This window comes from Castor canadensis, chromosome 1, assembly GCF_047511655.1.
Source record: "Castor canadensis chromosome 1, mCasCan1.hap1v2, whole genome shotgun sequence".
Lineage (NCBI taxonomy): Eukaryota > Metazoa > Chordata > Mammalia > Rodentia > Castoridae > Castor > Castor canadensis.
In genome coordinates, this window is record NC_133386.1 from 179,647,995 (window position 1) to 179,667,427 (window position 19,433).

At 37.6% G+C, this 19,433-nt stretch overlaps 1 protein-coding gene across 7 annotated transcripts in view; it reads left to right on the top strand.

Moving 5' to 3' along the window:
* Ttc17 (tetratricopeptide repeat domain 17) overlaps nt 1-19,433 on the top strand; it is a 123,470-nt gene that overhangs the window by 78,647 nt on the left and 25,390 nt on the right. For 5 of the 7 annotated variants that reach the window (XM_020162345.2, XM_020162347.2, XM_074044639.1 and 2 more), the window contains 5 exons: nt 7,862-8,121; nt 9,228-9,381; nt 14,055-14,175; nt 16,159-16,318; nt 17,464-17,547. In XM_020162345.2, coding sequence (XP_020017934.1) covers nt 7,862-8,121; nt 9,228-9,381; nt 14,055-14,175; nt 16,159-16,318; nt 17,464-17,547 — 779 coding nt within the window. Of the gene's footprint in view, nt 1-7,861; nt 8,122-9,227; nt 9,382-12,207; nt 13,099-14,054; nt 14,176-16,158; nt 16,319-17,463; nt 17,548-19,433 lie in introns of those variants that run through there. The other 2 variants (XM_074044641.1, XM_020162350.2) reach the window with 1 other exon arrangement.

A 19,433-nucleotide genomic window follows, 5' to 3' on the forward strand; every position in this document is an offset into this window, starting at 1 on the left:
CTGCCACTGCCTGAACTCAGACTTTCTTTATTTCTGCCTTTACTGTTGCAGTAGTCTTTTAATTTGGTTTCTTAACCGTAGTTTTTTATTTTATATGTGGAAACAGACAGACTGAAGAAGATACACATAATTGATACAGAATTTTAAAAGCAGAAAAAAACCACTGTTACCAATTTCTTATGTGTCCAGAGTTGTTTCTAAAATGCTATTCTGATCAGGTAAGTTTCCTACCTTTAAATTGTTCAGTGGATCTCTATTACCTATAGGAAGAATCCAAATTGGTGGGAGATATGAGGCAATTTGCTCCCCCCACCCTGACTTGCTGGCCTACTGTATCCCCCAATAGTATGCTCCATCACAGGAAGAACAAACTTTTCACCATTCCTCTCTCATGCCATACTGTTTCACAGGCTAGGAGTGAGTCCTGTATGTACTTTGCTTTAAATAGAGAACTCCTTCACATTTCCAAGATCTAGCCCAGATGTCACCTCTTCTCTGAAGCATTCGCGACGATCTCCAAGCATATAGGCACTCTATCTGCTGTCTTACTCCTACTTTTTGAAAACACATTTTATGCACTATTAATTACTTGTGTGTCTTGTCTCCTGTCAGATTATGAGCTTCTTGTGTTCTGTGTCCCATGTAACTTTAAATTCCTTGTACAGTTTTGTTAATGAGATGTGGTATGTGCCTTCTTATGTAGATTGGATTGACATACTTAGTAATTTACAAAATCTTTTGTTTCCTTCTAACATTGTATATAAAAATGCTATGTAGGAGAAGCAAGTTGAACCTCAAAAGGGAAGAATACCATTGGCATGAATGAAAACTTATGATTATTGTTTTCTGCAAGTTGTAACCTTCATCTTTACATTAGAAAATTAGTTTAATCAGTTTCACCAGAAACTACTAGAGTTTAAGGAACACTTAGTAAATCAAAATGGGTTTAGTCTTAAACTAGATGGCCAGTTTGTTCATTTGCAGTGGTAATAACTCCTTTCTGGGGCCAAGCAGTTGAGACAGAGCATTCCCAGGTCCCTTTAAAATCACATAGACTTTCTCTTAGGGTAAATTACTTTTCACAGTGCTGATGCACCCATGGTATGATGATGCCTTACTAGCTTTGCTCTCAGGTACTAATTTTCTTTATAGCATATATCTAAATTCTGGGAATACCCTTTCTTATTCCCTTGTTCTTAACAACACATTGACAGGACAACAGTTACTAATTAGCATATTCATGCCAGTGGGCTTCCTATGTTGGTTATTAGAAGAACTGATGTGTCTGAAGAACTCTTAATTTTCTAATGTAAGTACTGTATTTTAATAAAAGCCAAGCATAGACATTAAAGAAATTTTGAAAATATAGCTTTAGGGGAAAACTTAAGAAATACAAATAGTTAAGTCCTCTCCAATAACTATTAACTATTATGATGATTCTACTTTTTATAGTATCTTATAATCTACTGATGTTCTAACCTTATGGAATAGATATTATTAAGCCCTTCTTATAAATGAGGAAATTAAGACTCAAAGGTGTTAGGAAGCATGTGTAAGTTCTTCAGCAGGTGATGTAACTAAAATTCATCCTCAGACTTTCTGATATACAACATCTACTTTACCCGTGCTTCTCAGAAATAGGGATTTGATAGATTAGAACTTTTTAATCAGTAGCTCATTTTTTGATGAAAACCAGCATCTGCTACTGCTATTTTACAAAACAGAATATTTTAATATCAGAAAAGTACAAAGATGATCTCAGAATAAAGGTCAGTCTTTGTCAAAAATAGACAGTTAACCTACACCAACAAATGTTATATTTGTGTGTGAGAGAAAGATAGCTTTATTTACATGTTCTTTTTAAAAAATTTCTAATTTTTCTAAGGATTGGCAAGAACTGTGCCAGTGATTAACATTTGAAAAACACTGCTTTAATACATCATCATCTAGTCCAGAATTCCTCCTTGGCAAACCTTAGCTGTGGGAGGAAGAGCATAGACTTTGTAGCCAGAGATACTGTTGTCATGTCTGGGCTCCACCTCTAGCTAGTTGTTAAATCTTGAGCAAATTACTTAACCTTCCTAAACTTTGTTCATCTTATTTATTTAAAAATAAACAAACAAAAGAATGCCTCAGAAAGACAGGCATGGTGGTACATGCTCATAATCCCAGCACCTGGGAGGCTGAAGCACAAGTGTCACAATTTGAGGCCACGTTGGGCTACATAGCAAGACCCTGTCTCAAAGAAAGAAAGAAAGAAAAAACCCTATAGTTTTGCATAAAGGAAATAACTGGGAAGCATTTGTTTTAGTGTCTGTCACACAATTGGAATCCAGCAAATGTGGACATGACTACTTCAGGCCTTAAAAACTGCTTGTGAGCCAAAGTCTTCACGAGCACATGCACACAGTATTATGCAATAAACATGTGTTCAGTTAAAGGGAGTCCTAACATTTGCACAAGAGTTACTAAGGAAAGATTCTCTGTTTGCTTTTCTAGGTAATTTTCTCCAAGTTCTGTTTCTTTTGCTATACTGGATAAAAGAAGGAAGAGTACTACTAGGCTCATGATTATCGTTTTCTACTCAGAAGTGAATCATTTCCTTATCTACTTTAGTCTGAATGATTTAATCAAACCTTTTGTACTTTGTGATTATTGGCTTGAAATTTTATACCATCATTTATGCATTAAATCTTAAGCAAATCTATAGTTTTACAAACTGACTTCAAATCAGATAACTGCCATTCTGCAGACAAAATTCACAAGCCCCTGTGGGGCTAGAGTCCTAATTTTGTCTCAGTCCTTAGTATACCCTCTATTTTGTCATTATTAAAGACATTGTGTCCTGCTGGCCTTCAAAAACCACAATTTAGTGCTCAGAGCTTTTGATACTAATCATAAGACTCGTTTTGAGTCACATTTAGAAGGAAGGACTTTCCTTTGCTGGCCATGTCTTTGAATATATGGTCTTTCCCTCTGTTTACTGTCAGTGTGTTTTGACACTCATCTTTCCATCCTTTGCTCCCTAAAATGCTTCTTGAAACCTCTCTTCCAAGACTGTTGATGCTGTTTCTGCCTTCACTCACCTTCTGATGTTCCATTCCCTCTCCTAGTGTTCCCAGCAAATTGACAAGCTTGTGTCTGCCTCAGGCATCATGGCCTCAGTCTTTCCCTGGGTATGACCCATTCCATTTTCATTGATTCAGTCCTTTCCTAATACTGAGCTAGGACTAGCAGAGTGGTTCAAGTGGTAGAGCACCTGCCTAGCAAGTGCAAGGTCCTGACTTCAACCTCCAGTACCCCCCCCCAAAAAAAAACTTAACACTAATCTGAAATATGACATCATTTCTAGGTTTACCTTATGATGCTAGCAGAATCAGCCTTATTTCTCACTAATATCACATCCTTTTAGGTGCTTAGAGATGGTTGTTTTTCCTACCCAGCCCCTTTCCCCATGTCTTTGCTTCCTTTCAGCTAAACATCCTCGTTTCCTTCAACAACAACTCATCTCATGGCTTTTAGTCCCATCTCCATTTTTGGAATAACATCACTGGAATTTTTCTTCAGTCTTCATTTAATATGGTTTCAAATACTTTTACCAAGTCTCTGTTCTATGAATGAGCACATTCATAGAACATTCATTTCTTTGGAAATCTCTAAAACTGAGATACTCAAGCTTACATAGGAAACCCCGGGTGTATTTGGAACATTGTAAAGTTATGCTGAGCTGCTTTTATTTTAATTAGGAATACATAAGCTCATTTCCATCTCTCAGCACTTCTCTTAGTCCTTGTAATTCTTGACAGATTATCTAACATGGCTCAAACTCAACTCTAGCTTTTCTCAACACCCTGGATTAGACTTCATCCAAATGAAGAATGTAAACTCACATAAACCAAACTGTGGGTGTTCCTGTTCTCTTCCAACGTCACAATATTTATTCTCCTTTTTCCCAGTGTGAAAATGGTATCTAGTAAAGAAGATAAAGAAAAATAGAAATGTGGATCTCAGTCTCTCTGTTTTCAGTTTATGTCATACCATCTGTCCCCCAGGCAGCAAGCCTAAAATTTACTTCTTACTCCAAGCATAATTTAGAGCCTTCTGAGATTCTGCTGCAATCCAGGCCTCTCACCAAACCAGAATGTCATACAACTGTAGAGAACAGTTGTGCAGGTTAGTGTTCTATATAGAACAATGTCTGCAGATGTGTTCCTCCGTCTAGTCTAGACCAAAGTTCATGGGTTATGATTTTCCAGCCCTCAGTGAGTTGCTAGACACATGGCAACAGTTGTTTAAATGAGTGTCCAAAATCCCAGCTGTGTACCTCATTGTCCTCTCTGAACTCCATTGCCTCTCTAAATAGCTTTCTATTCTCATCTTCAGATTGTGGGCCTATATTCACATAGACTATTCACATTAGACTATAAAATCTTTAAGCCTACCTTATCATTAATTTATCTTTATTTAAAATTTCTTCACATCTTCCTCCTCCTTTCAAAAGAATTCTCCTTGTCTTCACCTGTCAGCTCAACTTAACAGGAATGAGATGCTTTTTTAATTGGGTTCTTTGTCTTTTCCTTCACCATCACCTCCCACCCCATACACCAACTTAATTTAGAACTCTAAGACATTGATCATCACTGTTAAAGTCCTCATCTTACTACTTTATTGTTCTTCCATTAAGAGAGAGTGACTCAAGTGGTAGAGCACCTGCCTAGCAAGCACAAGGCCTTGAGTTCAAGCCCTACTACTGTTCAATATAGATCAATAGATAGATAGACAGACAGATAGATAGATAGATTTTGTGACATCTTGTGCTTAAGAAACAAAACACTCCTTTTACATGGAATCCTCTTCCTGATTTTGCCAGACATTTTTAATGTCACTCAACTTCCCTTAAGAATCTTATTTGCTGATATCTCCTATGCTCATTCGTTGTTCTAACTAATTTGCAATTAGTAGTGTCTCTGCATATGTCTTCCTTATCTCTGTATGTATGTCTTTGTGTAGGTATGTGGGTACATGAACCTGTGCATGTGTGCTTTGTAAAAAACATTACTCTGGAAAGTGGCCTTCTGACTCCTATCCTGTCCAAAACTTGCTGCCATAGTCCGCTTTCCTCTAGGAAGCATTTTGTAATTATATTCAAATACCTTTTCATCTATAAAATATTTCATTGTTCTTGTAAATTTATATAGTTTCATATCACCAATTTTATTATAAAATGGTCAAGTTTAATTTGTCAGGGTCAGAAATTTTCATTTTCTTTTTGTTCCCGTCTGTAGAGCTTATGACACTTAGCAGGCTCTAAATAAATAAATGTTCTCTTTTTTTCTATCTCATAGCACATTTATGATCTACCCATTCCTTACCTTTGAGGAGTAAATATAAAAATATGTATAGACTTTGTGTTGTTCTTTAGGAATTGCTATCACCTTGGCACCAGCATCCTTTGCAAAGGCTTAATAGCTGCTAGCAGCAAAAGCCTGCAGCAAGTTCCATAGTCTTTCTTCATTTGAATATGGATGGATTCTCATTAGTGAAAGTCCTCTCCTTAAGAATTTTATAATGATAAATATTACCGTAAGGTAAGAGGTGCGGGGAAGCAATAACCTTTGGGAATTAGATTTGTGAAACTTCTGCAGAAAAACAACAGGAATGCTTCCCAGGTAGTCCTTACTGAAAGAAGTAAGGCGTCCAAACGCTGCACCTGTCTGCACCACTGAGGAGGAAGTTAGCAGCAGTCTCCTTGGGCCAACAGCCACTTTCCTTTAACGCCTTACTTTTTGTTGAGACCAAATTGATCCAAAACCCTTTGATGACTCAGGACAGGATATGGTGGCAGAAGGAGAAGAATCTGAAATTAGATGAGGAATACTTAGAGACAACTCTGTCTACAAGTCAGATGCTGGCATCCGCTTAGCAGCCATGTCCAGCTGCTTTTCTGGGTGAGCTATGGAGGACTTTGAAAATCTTACTGTTAAGAATTTTGTAAATGTCACAATATACCTCCAGCACAACAATAACTAAAAAAAAAATAATAAAAATAATTTAAAAAATCAAAAATTCACATAATGTGCCAGATAACTACTTTAAAGGCATGGTGTCTGACTATAGTGCTTACTTCCATTCACCTGGTTTGGCAGTGCATTAACACATGACAAGATAAACCTTAGAATGTAAAATCTTGAATTGCCAGCAGCACAAGGCAAATGCAAGAACAGCAGATCCTCAAGACCCTCACAAACCAAATTGTTCCTGAGTTCCCATTAATCCCTTCCACAGCTGTGTCTGCTGTGTGCCAGGTGCAGTGTTGAACATTAGAAACTGAAATTGTCAGCACTCTATTTATACTACTGGCCACATAATTTTAGGCAAGTAACCAACCACTTTTGTCTCAATACCTTAAAGAAAAGACTTTAGCACACCAATGTGATTGCCTTAGGACTCAATTAAGAAGTAATAATTTTTAAAAAGCAGTAGAAACCAGCAAATTGGTTTAGAAAACCTGAGAAGATAGCAGTACATTTGGTAATCACTTGGTAATAAATAGAGGAGCCCTATAGCTGTTTTAAGGAACTATGACATTTAGAGGTTTCTAATAGTACCCCCAGCATGACATCAGACTCTCCCATTTTCTATAATGGTGGGACAGAAGGCAGAGATGCCACTTAGCCAAGGGCGACCTTGCCCACCTCTGAGTGTGGCTCAGAGTTTTAAAGTCATTTTTATCATGGTGTCAGCCGTGTTTCTTACCCAGGTCTCCTCAGGGACTAATACTGGCATTTCTAAGATAGGTTGCTTACTGTGACTGTAGATCTGGTCATATGAGTATGAGAGTCCTAACAGTAGCCTTACTATAATACCATGTTCTTAATCCCTGAAAAAGCTGGAATTTATAACTGAAAGTTGTTACACAGGATTAACAGACTGGCATTGCTGCAGCTGTCAACCCAGAGCTCTCTTATCCAGTGGCTGCATGTTATAAAAGGAGGCATTTTGTTATTTGTTTTTGTACCCTATCCACTTCCAAAAAAGATTTGAAACAATTTTCATGGAGCACACAATATAAAATGCAGCCATTGATTCAAAATAAGTTAAGTAGTCAAGAATTTAGAAAAGGAAAGCATTCTATTAAGGAACTGGTGCTAATCTTCTCAGAGCTTCCTTGTTTTCTAAGTACAGAGGGGAACTTGGAGGACTGTGTAGCCTTCATGGGAAAATAAGGAAACACTGAGATATCAGGAGAATTTTTGCTAGGTCATTGCACTAAGAGACATCCATGGGAGTTTTTATATACTTGAGCACATAAGTAATGTCTCAGTAACCATTTTAGAAAGAAACTACACTAATATATTGATATTTCTTATATCAGCCTTAGTGAAAATGGAAGCCCTCATCTGGAACTACTATAAGTTTCTTCTAAATCATTGTTCAGTTAAGGCATTTAAGCCAGCTAAATGGAATGAACCCGCAGCTGTATTTCATGATAGTTGAAAAAAGCTTGAAGCATCTACATATTAAATAAATAATATAAACTTCATCATTGCCATCTGTCTTGAGTGTAGAGCAAGTGGAACTCTTTCAAAAACTAACATATTACATAGCTGTCTTCATACTCACTAGTGACATGATCTGTGATTGCTTGCCATGTACCTTCTACCATTGTTTTCTGCCAGGCTTTTAGCAAAAAAAATGATAATTATGAGTTTTGAAGATGCTGAACAGTATCTTTATGAAGGTGAGCTATTGAAGTATCTCTGAGCACAGCCAAACTTGTTTGTAAAGACAGGGTTGGAGTCACAAGTACTCCGATGAGCACTGTGTAACTGTTAATAACATGCTGGCCTTTGAATTTCAGGTACAGTGGTGGAGGAAAGCAATGGTTCTGATGAGATGGAAAATTCAGATGAAACAAAGATGTCAGAAGAGATACTGGCTTTGGTGGATGAATTTCAACAGGCATGGCCTCTGGAAGGCTTTGGGGGAGCACTGGAGATGAAGGGGCGGCGTCTAGACCTGCAGGGGATACGGGTGCTGAAGAAAGGTCCCCAGGATGGAGTGGCCAGAAGCTCTTGCTATGGAGACTGCAGAAACGAAGATGATGAAGCAACAGAATGGGTAAGAGTTTGCCAACTCAGTCCTCATTGAGTGGTAGCCAAGGTCTTTCGGGACTCCTAGTATTCGAAGTATGAAGTTGTTAGACGTGGCACTACTTTACTCCACACTCCAGGGCAACCTTCACGTTGGTATGTCCTCCAAGGAAGCATTTCATGTTACTTAGGCATGCCCAGGTCTTCTGAGAGGTGGGAGGAAATGGGATGTGTGTGAAGCCTACAGACTTGAAACTACCCTATCAGATCTTTTCCTTTTCTGTGTCCTCTATACTCTTGGAGAGTAGGTGATTTTATTCATTTCACTAACCATTTTTCCTTTAGACCTCTTAAGAATTAAACTGAAGCAGACATAGTATTTCACACCTGTAGTTCCAGCACTCAGAAGTCTGAGGCAGGAGGATGATGAGCCTGGGAGTTTGAAATCAACCTAGACAACACAGCAAGACCACAGCTTGAGCGGTGGGGGAGAATTAGCCTTAAGGAGAGAGCTTAACTCTAGCACAGGACTGGGTTTTTTCACTTTTGTTCTTTTCAAACTTTATTTTAAAAACATTTAATTCACCCTTAATTATAATTATTCACAGGGTACAGTGGTATTTCAAAACATGTACAATGTGCAGTGAGCAAATCAGGCCAATTAGCATATCCATCTGGGCTGTTGGGTTTTTTGTCAGGTGGAGTGAAATTTGAACTTAGGGCCTTGCACTTTCTAGGCAGACTCTCAACCACTGTGCCACAGCCCCATACCTCCATTTGGGTTTCTTTTTTTTTTTTTCTTTGATAGTACAGGGGATTGAACTCAGAGTCTTGAATTTGCTAGGCTTGAGCCATACCTTCAGCTCTTTTTGCATTGGTTATTTTTTAAATAGAGTCCAGGTTAGCTTGGATAGGGATCCTCCAACTGTGCCCAGCCATTGGTTGAGATGGAGTCTGTGAACTTTTTGCTTGAATGATGATCCTCCGGATCTCTACCTCCTGAGTAGCTTGGATTATAGACTTGAACCACTGTGCCCATCCTATCTGTATTATTCGTAAAGCCACTGATACCCGCATTGAATGAGAGATTTGCTCATTGGTCTTGTTTGTCTCTAACATATTTCTGTTTGCCAGATCACATTCCAGGTCAAACGTGTAAAGAAACCCAAAGGAGATAATAAGAAAATGCCTGAGAAAAAGCTAGAATCAACTCAAGCAGAAAATGGGCATCGTTACCAAGCAAATCTCGAGATCACAGGCCCAAAAGTGGCATCTCCTGGGCCACAAGGTAAACTTGGATGTTTAAGATGCCAGTTTCTTCTTTTATATCTTACTGTCTCATTTCTCACAAGTGATGTGTGTTTGACTTAAGTAGTTCAGATGCAAAGATAAAATGGCATTATCAGTCATTGGTATAAAAGGTTTATTTTGCTATTTACCTGACTTTTACCATTGAATATTTGACTTTTATATTCTTATCACTTTAAGTTTAATGACCCAGTTTATGACAGTCCAGTGTGATAAATAAAAGTATGAGTTTGGAATACCTGAGTTCAAACACTATTTCTGCCATTTATTCCCCTGTTCTGTATTTTTCTTACCTATAAAATAGGGGTAATAACCATATCTACTTTATATGGTGGTGGTAAGAATTATATAACTTTATCCATGTAAAGTGCTTTAAATGTCCTAGACACCATAGGGTGCAATAAATAATAACTACTATGTTTTTTGTGTATGAAATACACAATGTATCGGATGAATGTTTTGGAACTTCTCCCAGGAATGAAACACATATATATCAAGGTTTGGCATGTACTTTCAGGGGTCTCTAGGCTTTAGGTGAAGGATCATTGCACCCAGTTGACTTTGTTTTATTTATTTATTTGTTTGTTTTGGTGGTGCTGGAGTTTGAACCTAGGGCCTTGTGCTTGCTGGGCAGGCCAGATGCTTTCCTACTTGAATCATGCCCCTGACCCCCAGCTGATTTTTTTCTGACAAAATAGTGGTGACAATTCTTTTTCAATGTTACATTTTTTTTTAAAAAAGGAATATTTTTTATCATTTTAGACTAAAAATTTAACTCATTAAAATGTGTCTTACTTAACTTGGTACACTGTTTACCAAAACTGAAAACAGAAGGCACATAATAAAATACAAAGAATGGGGGAAGATTGGTTAAACCCCAAAATAAATTTGTAGTTAAGTCCTAAGAAGGACACCAAAAAGGGTATTTTGTTATCACTGGATTTAAAGGCTTGAATTACTTCTACTGTTAAAGGAAGCTAGCATTTGTTGTTACAGAAAGAAAACCACTTTCCTCTATTAAATCTGTGTCTCTATCATTGAAAAAGATGTCCAAGTTATAAAACACGGAAATAAAAATTCCAGTGAGTTAAACATTAAATATAATAAGTCATGACAGAAGAAAATTTAGATGAGTTATTTACATTCTCTTAAGGTAAAGGACTTTAAAGCAGAGATAAAGACCAGAGTAATAACTCTGGTATGAGAAAGACAAAGAACTGAAACAAAGTGATTTTTACACAATACTTGTATACATTTACAGAATATATGACAAATAAAGGATATCAGTGTCATTTAAAGTATGCCTGCACACTCAGGTGGAGCAAGCATAAAGCCTACAGTTCAAATCCCAGCACAACCAAAATGATTCTAGCAATAAATGAAAATTTAAAAAGAACACCTACACTGACATGAAAAAATACAGTATGGTCTTTCAATAAAACTGCAGTTATTTCACCAAATATATCTACCTACATAAATGTCTCTACACATGTGAAAAAAATGTAAACACAAACAGCAGATTACCGCTTTTGCTTATCAAACTGTTTTCAAATGTATAATACACAGTGAAAGTTAATAAAATTAATTGGGGTAGTTTGACAAGATGTATCAAAAAAATTTAAGAATATACCTGTGAGCCAGGCATGTTGGTGCACATTTGTAATCTCAGCACTGTGGAGGTACAAGCAGAAGAATCAAGAGTTCAGGGCCATCCTGGACTCCATAGTGGAAACTTGCCCTCTCAAAAAAAGAATATGCCAGTAATGCTTCTACTAATTTACCCTAGATAAGTCATCTTATTAACATGTTGCTCATGGTGTTGCTTATCATAGTAAAAATTCATAAACAGGCCTAAATAAATTACAACCTGGATGCCATATACTATGCATCCAAAGTATTTGTAATATAGTGAGTTTGCAAAAACATTTTATAAACAGCACAGTCAATATTTTAATTCTTATAGAATAGTAAATATGCTGTTTCATCGACTACTTTTTTTTGCATTTGAATTTCTCTGAAATTAAGATACACCTTAAAATTAATTGTATCTTAGTAATAGTTGGCAGGTCTTTTCTTTCTGAAACTGTATAAAGTAATATGCACCTTACAGTTGATGACATCTTAGATTTGATGAAATACAGCATAATAAGTAAGCACATAGAAACAAATCTAAAATGAAATCACCAAAATGTTGTGAGTGGTCATCTCTGGGTGCTGAAAGAGCTATAGGTAATTTTTATTTTCTTCTGTATGACCGTTCCATTTTCTAATATTTTACGTAAGCCTTTGTTACTTTCATAAACAAAAAACATACAAGTTTCTTATAAAAGTAAAAGGTAAGGCTCTATGTGGCTGATCTAACAGGAGGCCACGTAAGCAGATTTTTGGTGGTTTGTTTTGTTTTGTTTTGTTTTGCAGTGCTGAGCTTTGTACATGCTAGGCAAGTGCTCTGCCACTGAGTTACCCTCCCGGGCCCACATAAAGCAAGTCGATATACCCAAGTAGGACATTGGATATACTTGCAAATGAGATCATGAAACCACTCACTATCACTAAAGTGAAAAGTTCTCATGTGGAAGAGATGCAAAAATACTAGAGAGGTTCAGCGTCTCAGTTTTTAAGTAAATATGGATTGTGTTAACTATCAACTACTAACTTCCTGGTAAATTCTGACAAAGTTCTAAAGCAAATTACTAAGCAGATTGTTTATGAGCCTGTGGGGGGAATGGAGGTAATTGAGAGCCATAATAGGTTTACTAAGAACTAATAATAACACTTAACTAATTTCATTTCCTTTTTTGGTTAGGGCTACTAGACTGGAAGACCAGGGAAGTGCCATAGACATAATATAACTGGATTTCAGCAAGGCATTTAACAGAGCCTCTTATGATATCCTTGTGAACAAGATGGAGAGATATGGGCTCGAAGTTTCCCACTGCCTTCAGGATAAAGTACAAACTTCCTAGTGTGGTGTATAAGACCCTTTACAGCCTGGCCTCTCTCTAGCCTTCAGCACCATACTTTGAAGCAACCATGCTCTTATTTTACATCTGTGCCTTTGCACATGCTGTTCCCTCTGCCTGGAATGTCTTTATGCCACCTTATACAGTGCTAAAATATCACTTACCTTAAACTTGAAACTCAAGTGCTATTTTCTTCCTTGGTACCTTCAAGCATAATTAGTTGCTGTTTCCTTTGTGCAACTGTTCGATCCCTTCGCTAGCATTTACCCTATTACATTATAATGTTTGTTTATGTTCATCTTCCTCACTAGACTGTGAGCTCAAGAGCAGGCTGTCTAAGTACTCCTGTCTGTATCCCCAATGTTTTACCCAGTTCTGAGCCCCTTTAATACGTGCTCAATAAATATTTCTCAAATGAATTTCTTAAATATAAAAGGAAAATAAGCTTTATTGTGCAGTGTATGGTTTGTTTAAAGTGACTAATTAACAGAATTAATTTGAAATTCTCCTTAACTATTCTTTTCTGTACTTCACGTGGTTTTCTATTGCTGATAAATTCCTACAGTATAAAAAGTACTATATAAAAGTAAAGTTCTTCCTAGCCATCCCTTGTCATTCCTTGAGAAGTCTCCCTCCCAGATAAGACTTGGTTTCACTCTTGTTGGGAACTTGATCTAAGTAAAGGGCCTGGACCCAAAAGGTCATATCTGGGACCAATAAACAGAGTTGTAGCAGCCCTAGAGTGCTTTTCTTTCTTTCTTTTTAATTTTTCTTTTTTTTTCCCAGCGGCACTGAGGTTTGAACTCAGAGCCTCGCACTTGCTAGGCAGGCGCTCTTACCACTTGAGCCACTCCACCAGCCCAAGCCCTAGAGAGCTTAGAAAAGTGTGGTGACTGGAACCTTGCATGTTGAGTCAAAAGACCTGGGTCTGAATCTCAGCTCTGCCACCTGCTATCAGGGGACTTCGGGCAAATCACTCTCTGAGCCTCTGTTTTCTCATATGAGACCTGAGGATTAAAGCCTACCTTGTTAGGTTATGAGTATAAAACACTTAGCTAGATTTGAGCTAAGTAAGTGGTCTTGAAATAAATGGTGACCTTACAGTACCATCATTTTCCATTCTACTTTTCTTTATAGCAGTGATTCTCTACTAGGTTGATTTTGTGCCCTGTCAGACATTTGGCAGTGGGGAGGGTGTGCTAGTGACACCTAGTGGGTAGAGGCCAAGGATTCTCTAATGCACAAGACAGTTCCCTACAACAAAGAATTACCTAGTGCAAAATGTCAACAGGGTCAAGTTGAGAAATCCTGCTTTAGAGATAGGTGTTTATACTAAGTTAGAGTTGCCCTTATAAAATCAAAATATAGAAGGGGAAAAATTAAATTTGCCAAGAACATCTTAACTCTTTATTTCATGTTGATTAACTGTAAATCCAACCAAGACTTCTATTTTTACCTCACTATCTTTGAGAATAAGACTTTATTTGAAGATAATTTTTATTATCATTGCTGTGAATGACAAGATTTTAACTACATCTGTTTTTTGGTGGTAGAAATTCTAAAGACTGGAATAATGAATGACTGGCACCATCAAACACACCAGTCTGGGTGAAGTAATCACCAGGGAAAATGACACCTTAGCTTCTGTACATGTACAGTTCTGTCCATTCATAACATATTTTCCTTCTAGGAAAAAAACGTGACTATCAAAGTCTGGGGTGGCCCAGCCCAGATGAGTGCCTCAAACTCCGCTGGGTAGAGCTGACTGCCATCGTGAGCACCTGGCTTGCAGTTTCTTCAAAAAACATTGAGTGAGTATCTTCAACCTTCCTTCCTTCATGGCGCCTCAGCTAACTTCAAGGATGCCCTTTTTTTTCAGCAGTGGTCAAAAGGGTCACCTTTCTGGAGCTATGGTTAGCAAAAGAATGACCATTGCTGCCCACAGATGGACTCAACCGACTGTAGAGAAGCAGTGAATATGCTTCTTAGTGCACCCTTCCCAGGGCCTTCTTCCTTTGCAAGCTATCAGAAGTCATGTATAACTTAGTTTGAATTGAAGACCAGATCACTCTTTTTAGAAACACAAAATTCAAGGTCTCTCATTGACATCATATACTTGTATGGAAGCCAGAGCAATTCCACATTTATCAGCACCTGCCAAGATTCAAGCTGAGTAATGTGGCCTCTCTGGTAATTGCTTCTTCTCCTGGGGTACTCATTCTCTTTTTGCTGGCCTTTTTTCTACCCTGTAAGTATTGGAGTTTCCCAGGATTTTCTACTAAGCCTTTGTATAATCATTTCCAGTTAAGCTGATCCGCTCTAAGAACTTCAGTCACCATTGATGTATTGACAACTCCCAGATTTGGATCTCTAAACCAAACCATTCTTCAAAGCCTTCAACTTTTTTATCCAGTAGGCTACTGGACTTCTCTGCATTTCTTTTAGGCACCCCAAGCTCAAGAAAACTAAACCCATAATTTTGTTACCCATTGTCCATCTAAAAAACATCGTTGGTTTTGTTTGTTTTTCCATTTCATATGCTTAGTAAGTTTCTTCGGCAGTGCTTAGGCCATAAACGCAGTGTCACCCTTAATAATCCTTTTTCTTTATCCCTTAAACCAGTCTACTAACATTTCTTATTCCTACTCCCTGAATACTTTTCAAAACTATCTTACTTTTCCTCATCACCATTCCTGCCTTCTTACACCAGAGCACTGCCATTCCTACCTAGTCTCATGCCATGGTCTTCTAGCTGGGCCTCTTGCTTTGTTCACTCTTGCCTATGTTCAGTCCATTTGCTCCACAGTACTGAGGATTCTCTGACTGTAAGTCAAATCTCCTTAATACAATCTGGTAACTTCTTACTACTATTTAGAGTGGTCCAAATGGCCTTCACGTATGGCAGGTCCTCTGCCTGTGGTGATGGTCTCACTGCTTTTCTCACCTGGCTCATCCTTTTGGTTCCTACACAAATCTTTCTCCCTCAGGGAAGCCTTTACTAACCTCCTCATAGTGTGGAGGAAATATGTACTCTCCTATGGTGTATTTTCATTATACTGTATTTTTATCTTTTAAAACTTGCCACATCTGCAATAAATGAATTCCTCACAAAATATGAGCACTGTAACAACAGGGGCTACTTGAGTGTTCCTTATTATAGCCTTGGTGTCTGACATGAAAGAGGCTCTGAATAAATAATGATTGGATGAATAAATGTTTGCCTAATATAAGTTAAACTTTTTAAATAGCTTTTTTTTTTTCATTTTAATTTTAAATAAAATTCGGGAGGCTGGGGTCATGGCTCAAGTAGTATAGCACCTGCCTTGCAATTGTGAGGACAGGTTTAAGTCCTTCTACCACCGAAAGAAATAAGTAAAATATAATAAAAATAAAATTTGACAGTGCCCACTTGCCATATCAGTGCCATTGTCAGTTCCAGTAGTACAGTCTACACTATTTAGCCTGTGTAGAGTTAAGAAATGATGACTTAGGGTCATGAAGAGAAGTCTTGCACATGATAAAGTCCACAACTATGCATAAAATTTTAATCTAATCTTCAGATAACTTTTTCTGTGAGGACAAGTGTGCTTCTAGACATTAAGGAAAAGTAAAAGGGAGGAACCAGTTGTAGGTATTACTGCTATTTGTACCCTGGAAGAAGAAATCCTGAAAGAAAACCCCCTTGTTTCAAAACCTTTCCGGTGAAGGATAGCACACAGAAGTTACGAGCAGATGATTGGTAGTGCTCTCTCTCCAACCACTGGGACTTCTCATGTGCTAATCTCCATTTTCAGCATCACGGAGCATATAGACTTTGCTACCCCTATACAGCAGCCAGCAACGGAGCCACTTTGCAATGGCAATCTCCCCACAAGCATGCACACCCTGGACCACTTGCATGGGGTGTCCAACCGAGCCAGCCTGCACTACATGGGTGAGAGTCAGCTAACAGAGGTGAGTGCTCACCTTGTTCAGCCTGGTGTGTCTTAAGCCTCACAGCTAGGATGCAACTGATGACAGAGAACACAAGTAGCCAGGCCTTTTTTGTTTTCTCTTTTTTGCTATTTTTCAGTTGCCTGTTACCTAAGTAACTTTTTTGGGCCTAGCCTCATTTCTTTCAGGCCCTGGGACTGAGCTTATGCTTTAAAAATAAAGACCATGAAATTCTAATTTTGATTTATCCCTCAAGGTGGGAGATATTTTGCCTTGCCATCAGACAGAGGCTTGTTTTTTTATTATTTTGGTGTTTTTTGGTTTGTTTGGGGTTTTTTTTGTTTTTGTTTTGTTTTTTTTGTGATACTGGGGTTTGAACGCAGGGCCTTGTGCTTGCTAGGCAGGTGCTCTACCACTTGAGCCATGCCTCCCCATCCCTTTTTTGCTTTAGTTATTTTCCAGATAGGGTCTCATGCTTTTTGCCTGGGATCAGAGTTGTTCCATGGTCCTCCTATCGTGTAGCTGGGATTTTAGGCATATGCTACAACATTCAGCTAGTTTGTTGAGATGGGACTCTCACTAACTTTTTGCCTGGCCTTTCCTTAAACTACAGTCCTCTGAGTGTCTGAGATTACAGGTGTGTACCACTGTACCTTTCCTCCTATTGGCATTCTTAACAAGGAAGGGAAGGAGAACACACCCAGCATATGCTTAGTAAAGAATATACCTCAAAGAAGAATTGGAAAGCATATCACAGATATCCACACTAGAAGATGAGTTAAATAAATTTTGGTACAGATTTGATAATATACAGTAGTACCATTAGGAAACATATGGTAGAAATATATTTACTGGCTTTAAGAAACTTTCAGAATTTATTCTGTGAAAACATAGGTTACAGTATGCCATGCAAGCCCATATTTTGGGAGAAACATAATATAGTCATGCACAGAAATATATCTGAAAAATATATCTAAAGGTATTACTAGTGGCAGTGTCTAGGTGGAGGAGTTACAAGTAGTTTTTATTTCCTTTATTTTTCAATATTGCTATAATGAATGTGTCCCAGAGAAGCAATGTGCTCTTGGGCTCCAGTGCCCAGTTGAACAACAGCGGTGTTATCTAGGTCCTGCCTCATTTTCATTCCTCTCATCTTCTTTTTCCAGGTATTACAGAATCTTGGCAAAGACCAATATCCACAACAGTCACTTGAACAAATTGGCACCCGCATTGCCAAAGTTTTGGAAAAGGTGAGTCACCCACAGGAAGGCTGGAGACTGTTGCCCACCTGTGACTTCTCCAGATTATGTGTCCCTAAGTGGGCTCTCACCTCTTCTGTTCATGGCTAACACTGGGCAACTAAAGAGATAGTATGAAATGACCCTATTAGAGTGTTTAAATCACTTTCCTTCACCTTTTCTATCACCAGTGAATATTCTTTTCTCCCTCCTTCTTTACCCCGTGCTGAAACTTACCCAGTTGGTTCTCTCTTCTTTATGTCAGCCTGGGTATATAGAAATGGTGGTATTGGGAACCATGGAATCGAAGTATAGAAATAAGTCAGGTTTTCTGGTGATGATGAAGTTAGAGATTTTAGATGGTCAGTTGAAACACCACTTGAAATATCTTTTGTCTTGAAAGCAGGAAACAAAGTACTTTTATAACTATATTTTCATAGAACCTGTCTTTTATACAGAAAATATAATTGGAAAAAAGGCTACTCTTCTACTCTGTGTAATATTTTTGTAAAGAGAAGGAGTTTTTAAATTTTAATTTGATTACTTTATGGCTAAGAACCCCTCTACCTTATTATTACATGATATTTATGAGGTTATATAACATCATGAGTAAGAGAAGCAACTCAGCTTCCAGTATGGATATGACAGAGTGAGATAACAATGTCCTTTTGTGTATTACACATGGAAAAACCATTGGCAAATTCCACTTATAATTAAAGTAGGACACATATGTGATCTCCAGACTCCAAAACAAATTAAAGGTTGCCAAAAGTGATTAACATCAACCCAGAAGCCATACAAGATGAATTTTAGCAGATGCCAGGCTAGCATAGCAATTTTATAATATGTTAACAAAAGTCCACTTACAGGAATTTTCTACATATAACCCAGCCAGGAAAATCCTGATAGATAAAAACAGGGCAAATACAACATTTATATAAACATAGGAAAAGAGCAGCAGGAAAATAATTGTTTTGGGACAAATTCTAGTTCAGTCTAAGACTTTTTGCCTTGAACTAAAAAAATCATACTAAACAGTTTTCTTTATGAATAAAAATCACAGGCAAAGGTATAAAACCACAGGGAGAGATTAGAAAAGGATATAAAAAGATGAGGTAGAAAACAGAAATACAGGTTGAGAAGCCTTTATCTACAATGCTTAGAAAAATAGAAAAAATGTCACAGCAATGATGACAAAATTAGGAGCAGCAAGGAGAGTACAGCACAAACAGAAAGAGGCATATGGGAGAAGTTTAAAAAGAAAGGAAAATATATTTAAAACTAGAATTAAATAAATAAGACTTATTTTAATTCTGTAAAATATACTTTGTTAAACGGCATATTGCCAGAAAAACAACTGATCCAGAACAGTCAGCAACAATGCTTATCAATGAGAATTATTTGACTTGAAAGAGTCCTTGACATTTACCCACTTAACATCTTGCACAGCGGATTGGTCTCCATGAGAGATCTTTCCACTTCAGAACAACTGTACCCTGCATAGGGCATATTTTGTTCTGTGTTACTGTCAGTCTTAGAAGAAGTAGAGTTCTAAAGACTTTTCTCTTCATTTAAAAAAAAATGTGAAGTGTGTACAGAAACGTGAGTGTGAACTCACTGGCAACTGGGACTACAGCATAAAGAGTCCAGTCCATTTCCAGGACAGGTGATGAGGAATTCTGAATACTGAAACTTGAGCCAATGACATAGTTGAGTCTAGACCCCTGTATTGAACTGATACAGATTATGTAAGAAAATCATAAATTAGGATCAGGAAAGCTAAAACTTGAGATAACTGGCTGAAAGGAATATTTGAAAAGAAAATCAACAGTGTTAGAATTAGAAATAAAAAAATTATTTCCAAATGAAGACCAAAGAAGTAGCACAGAGCAAATAAA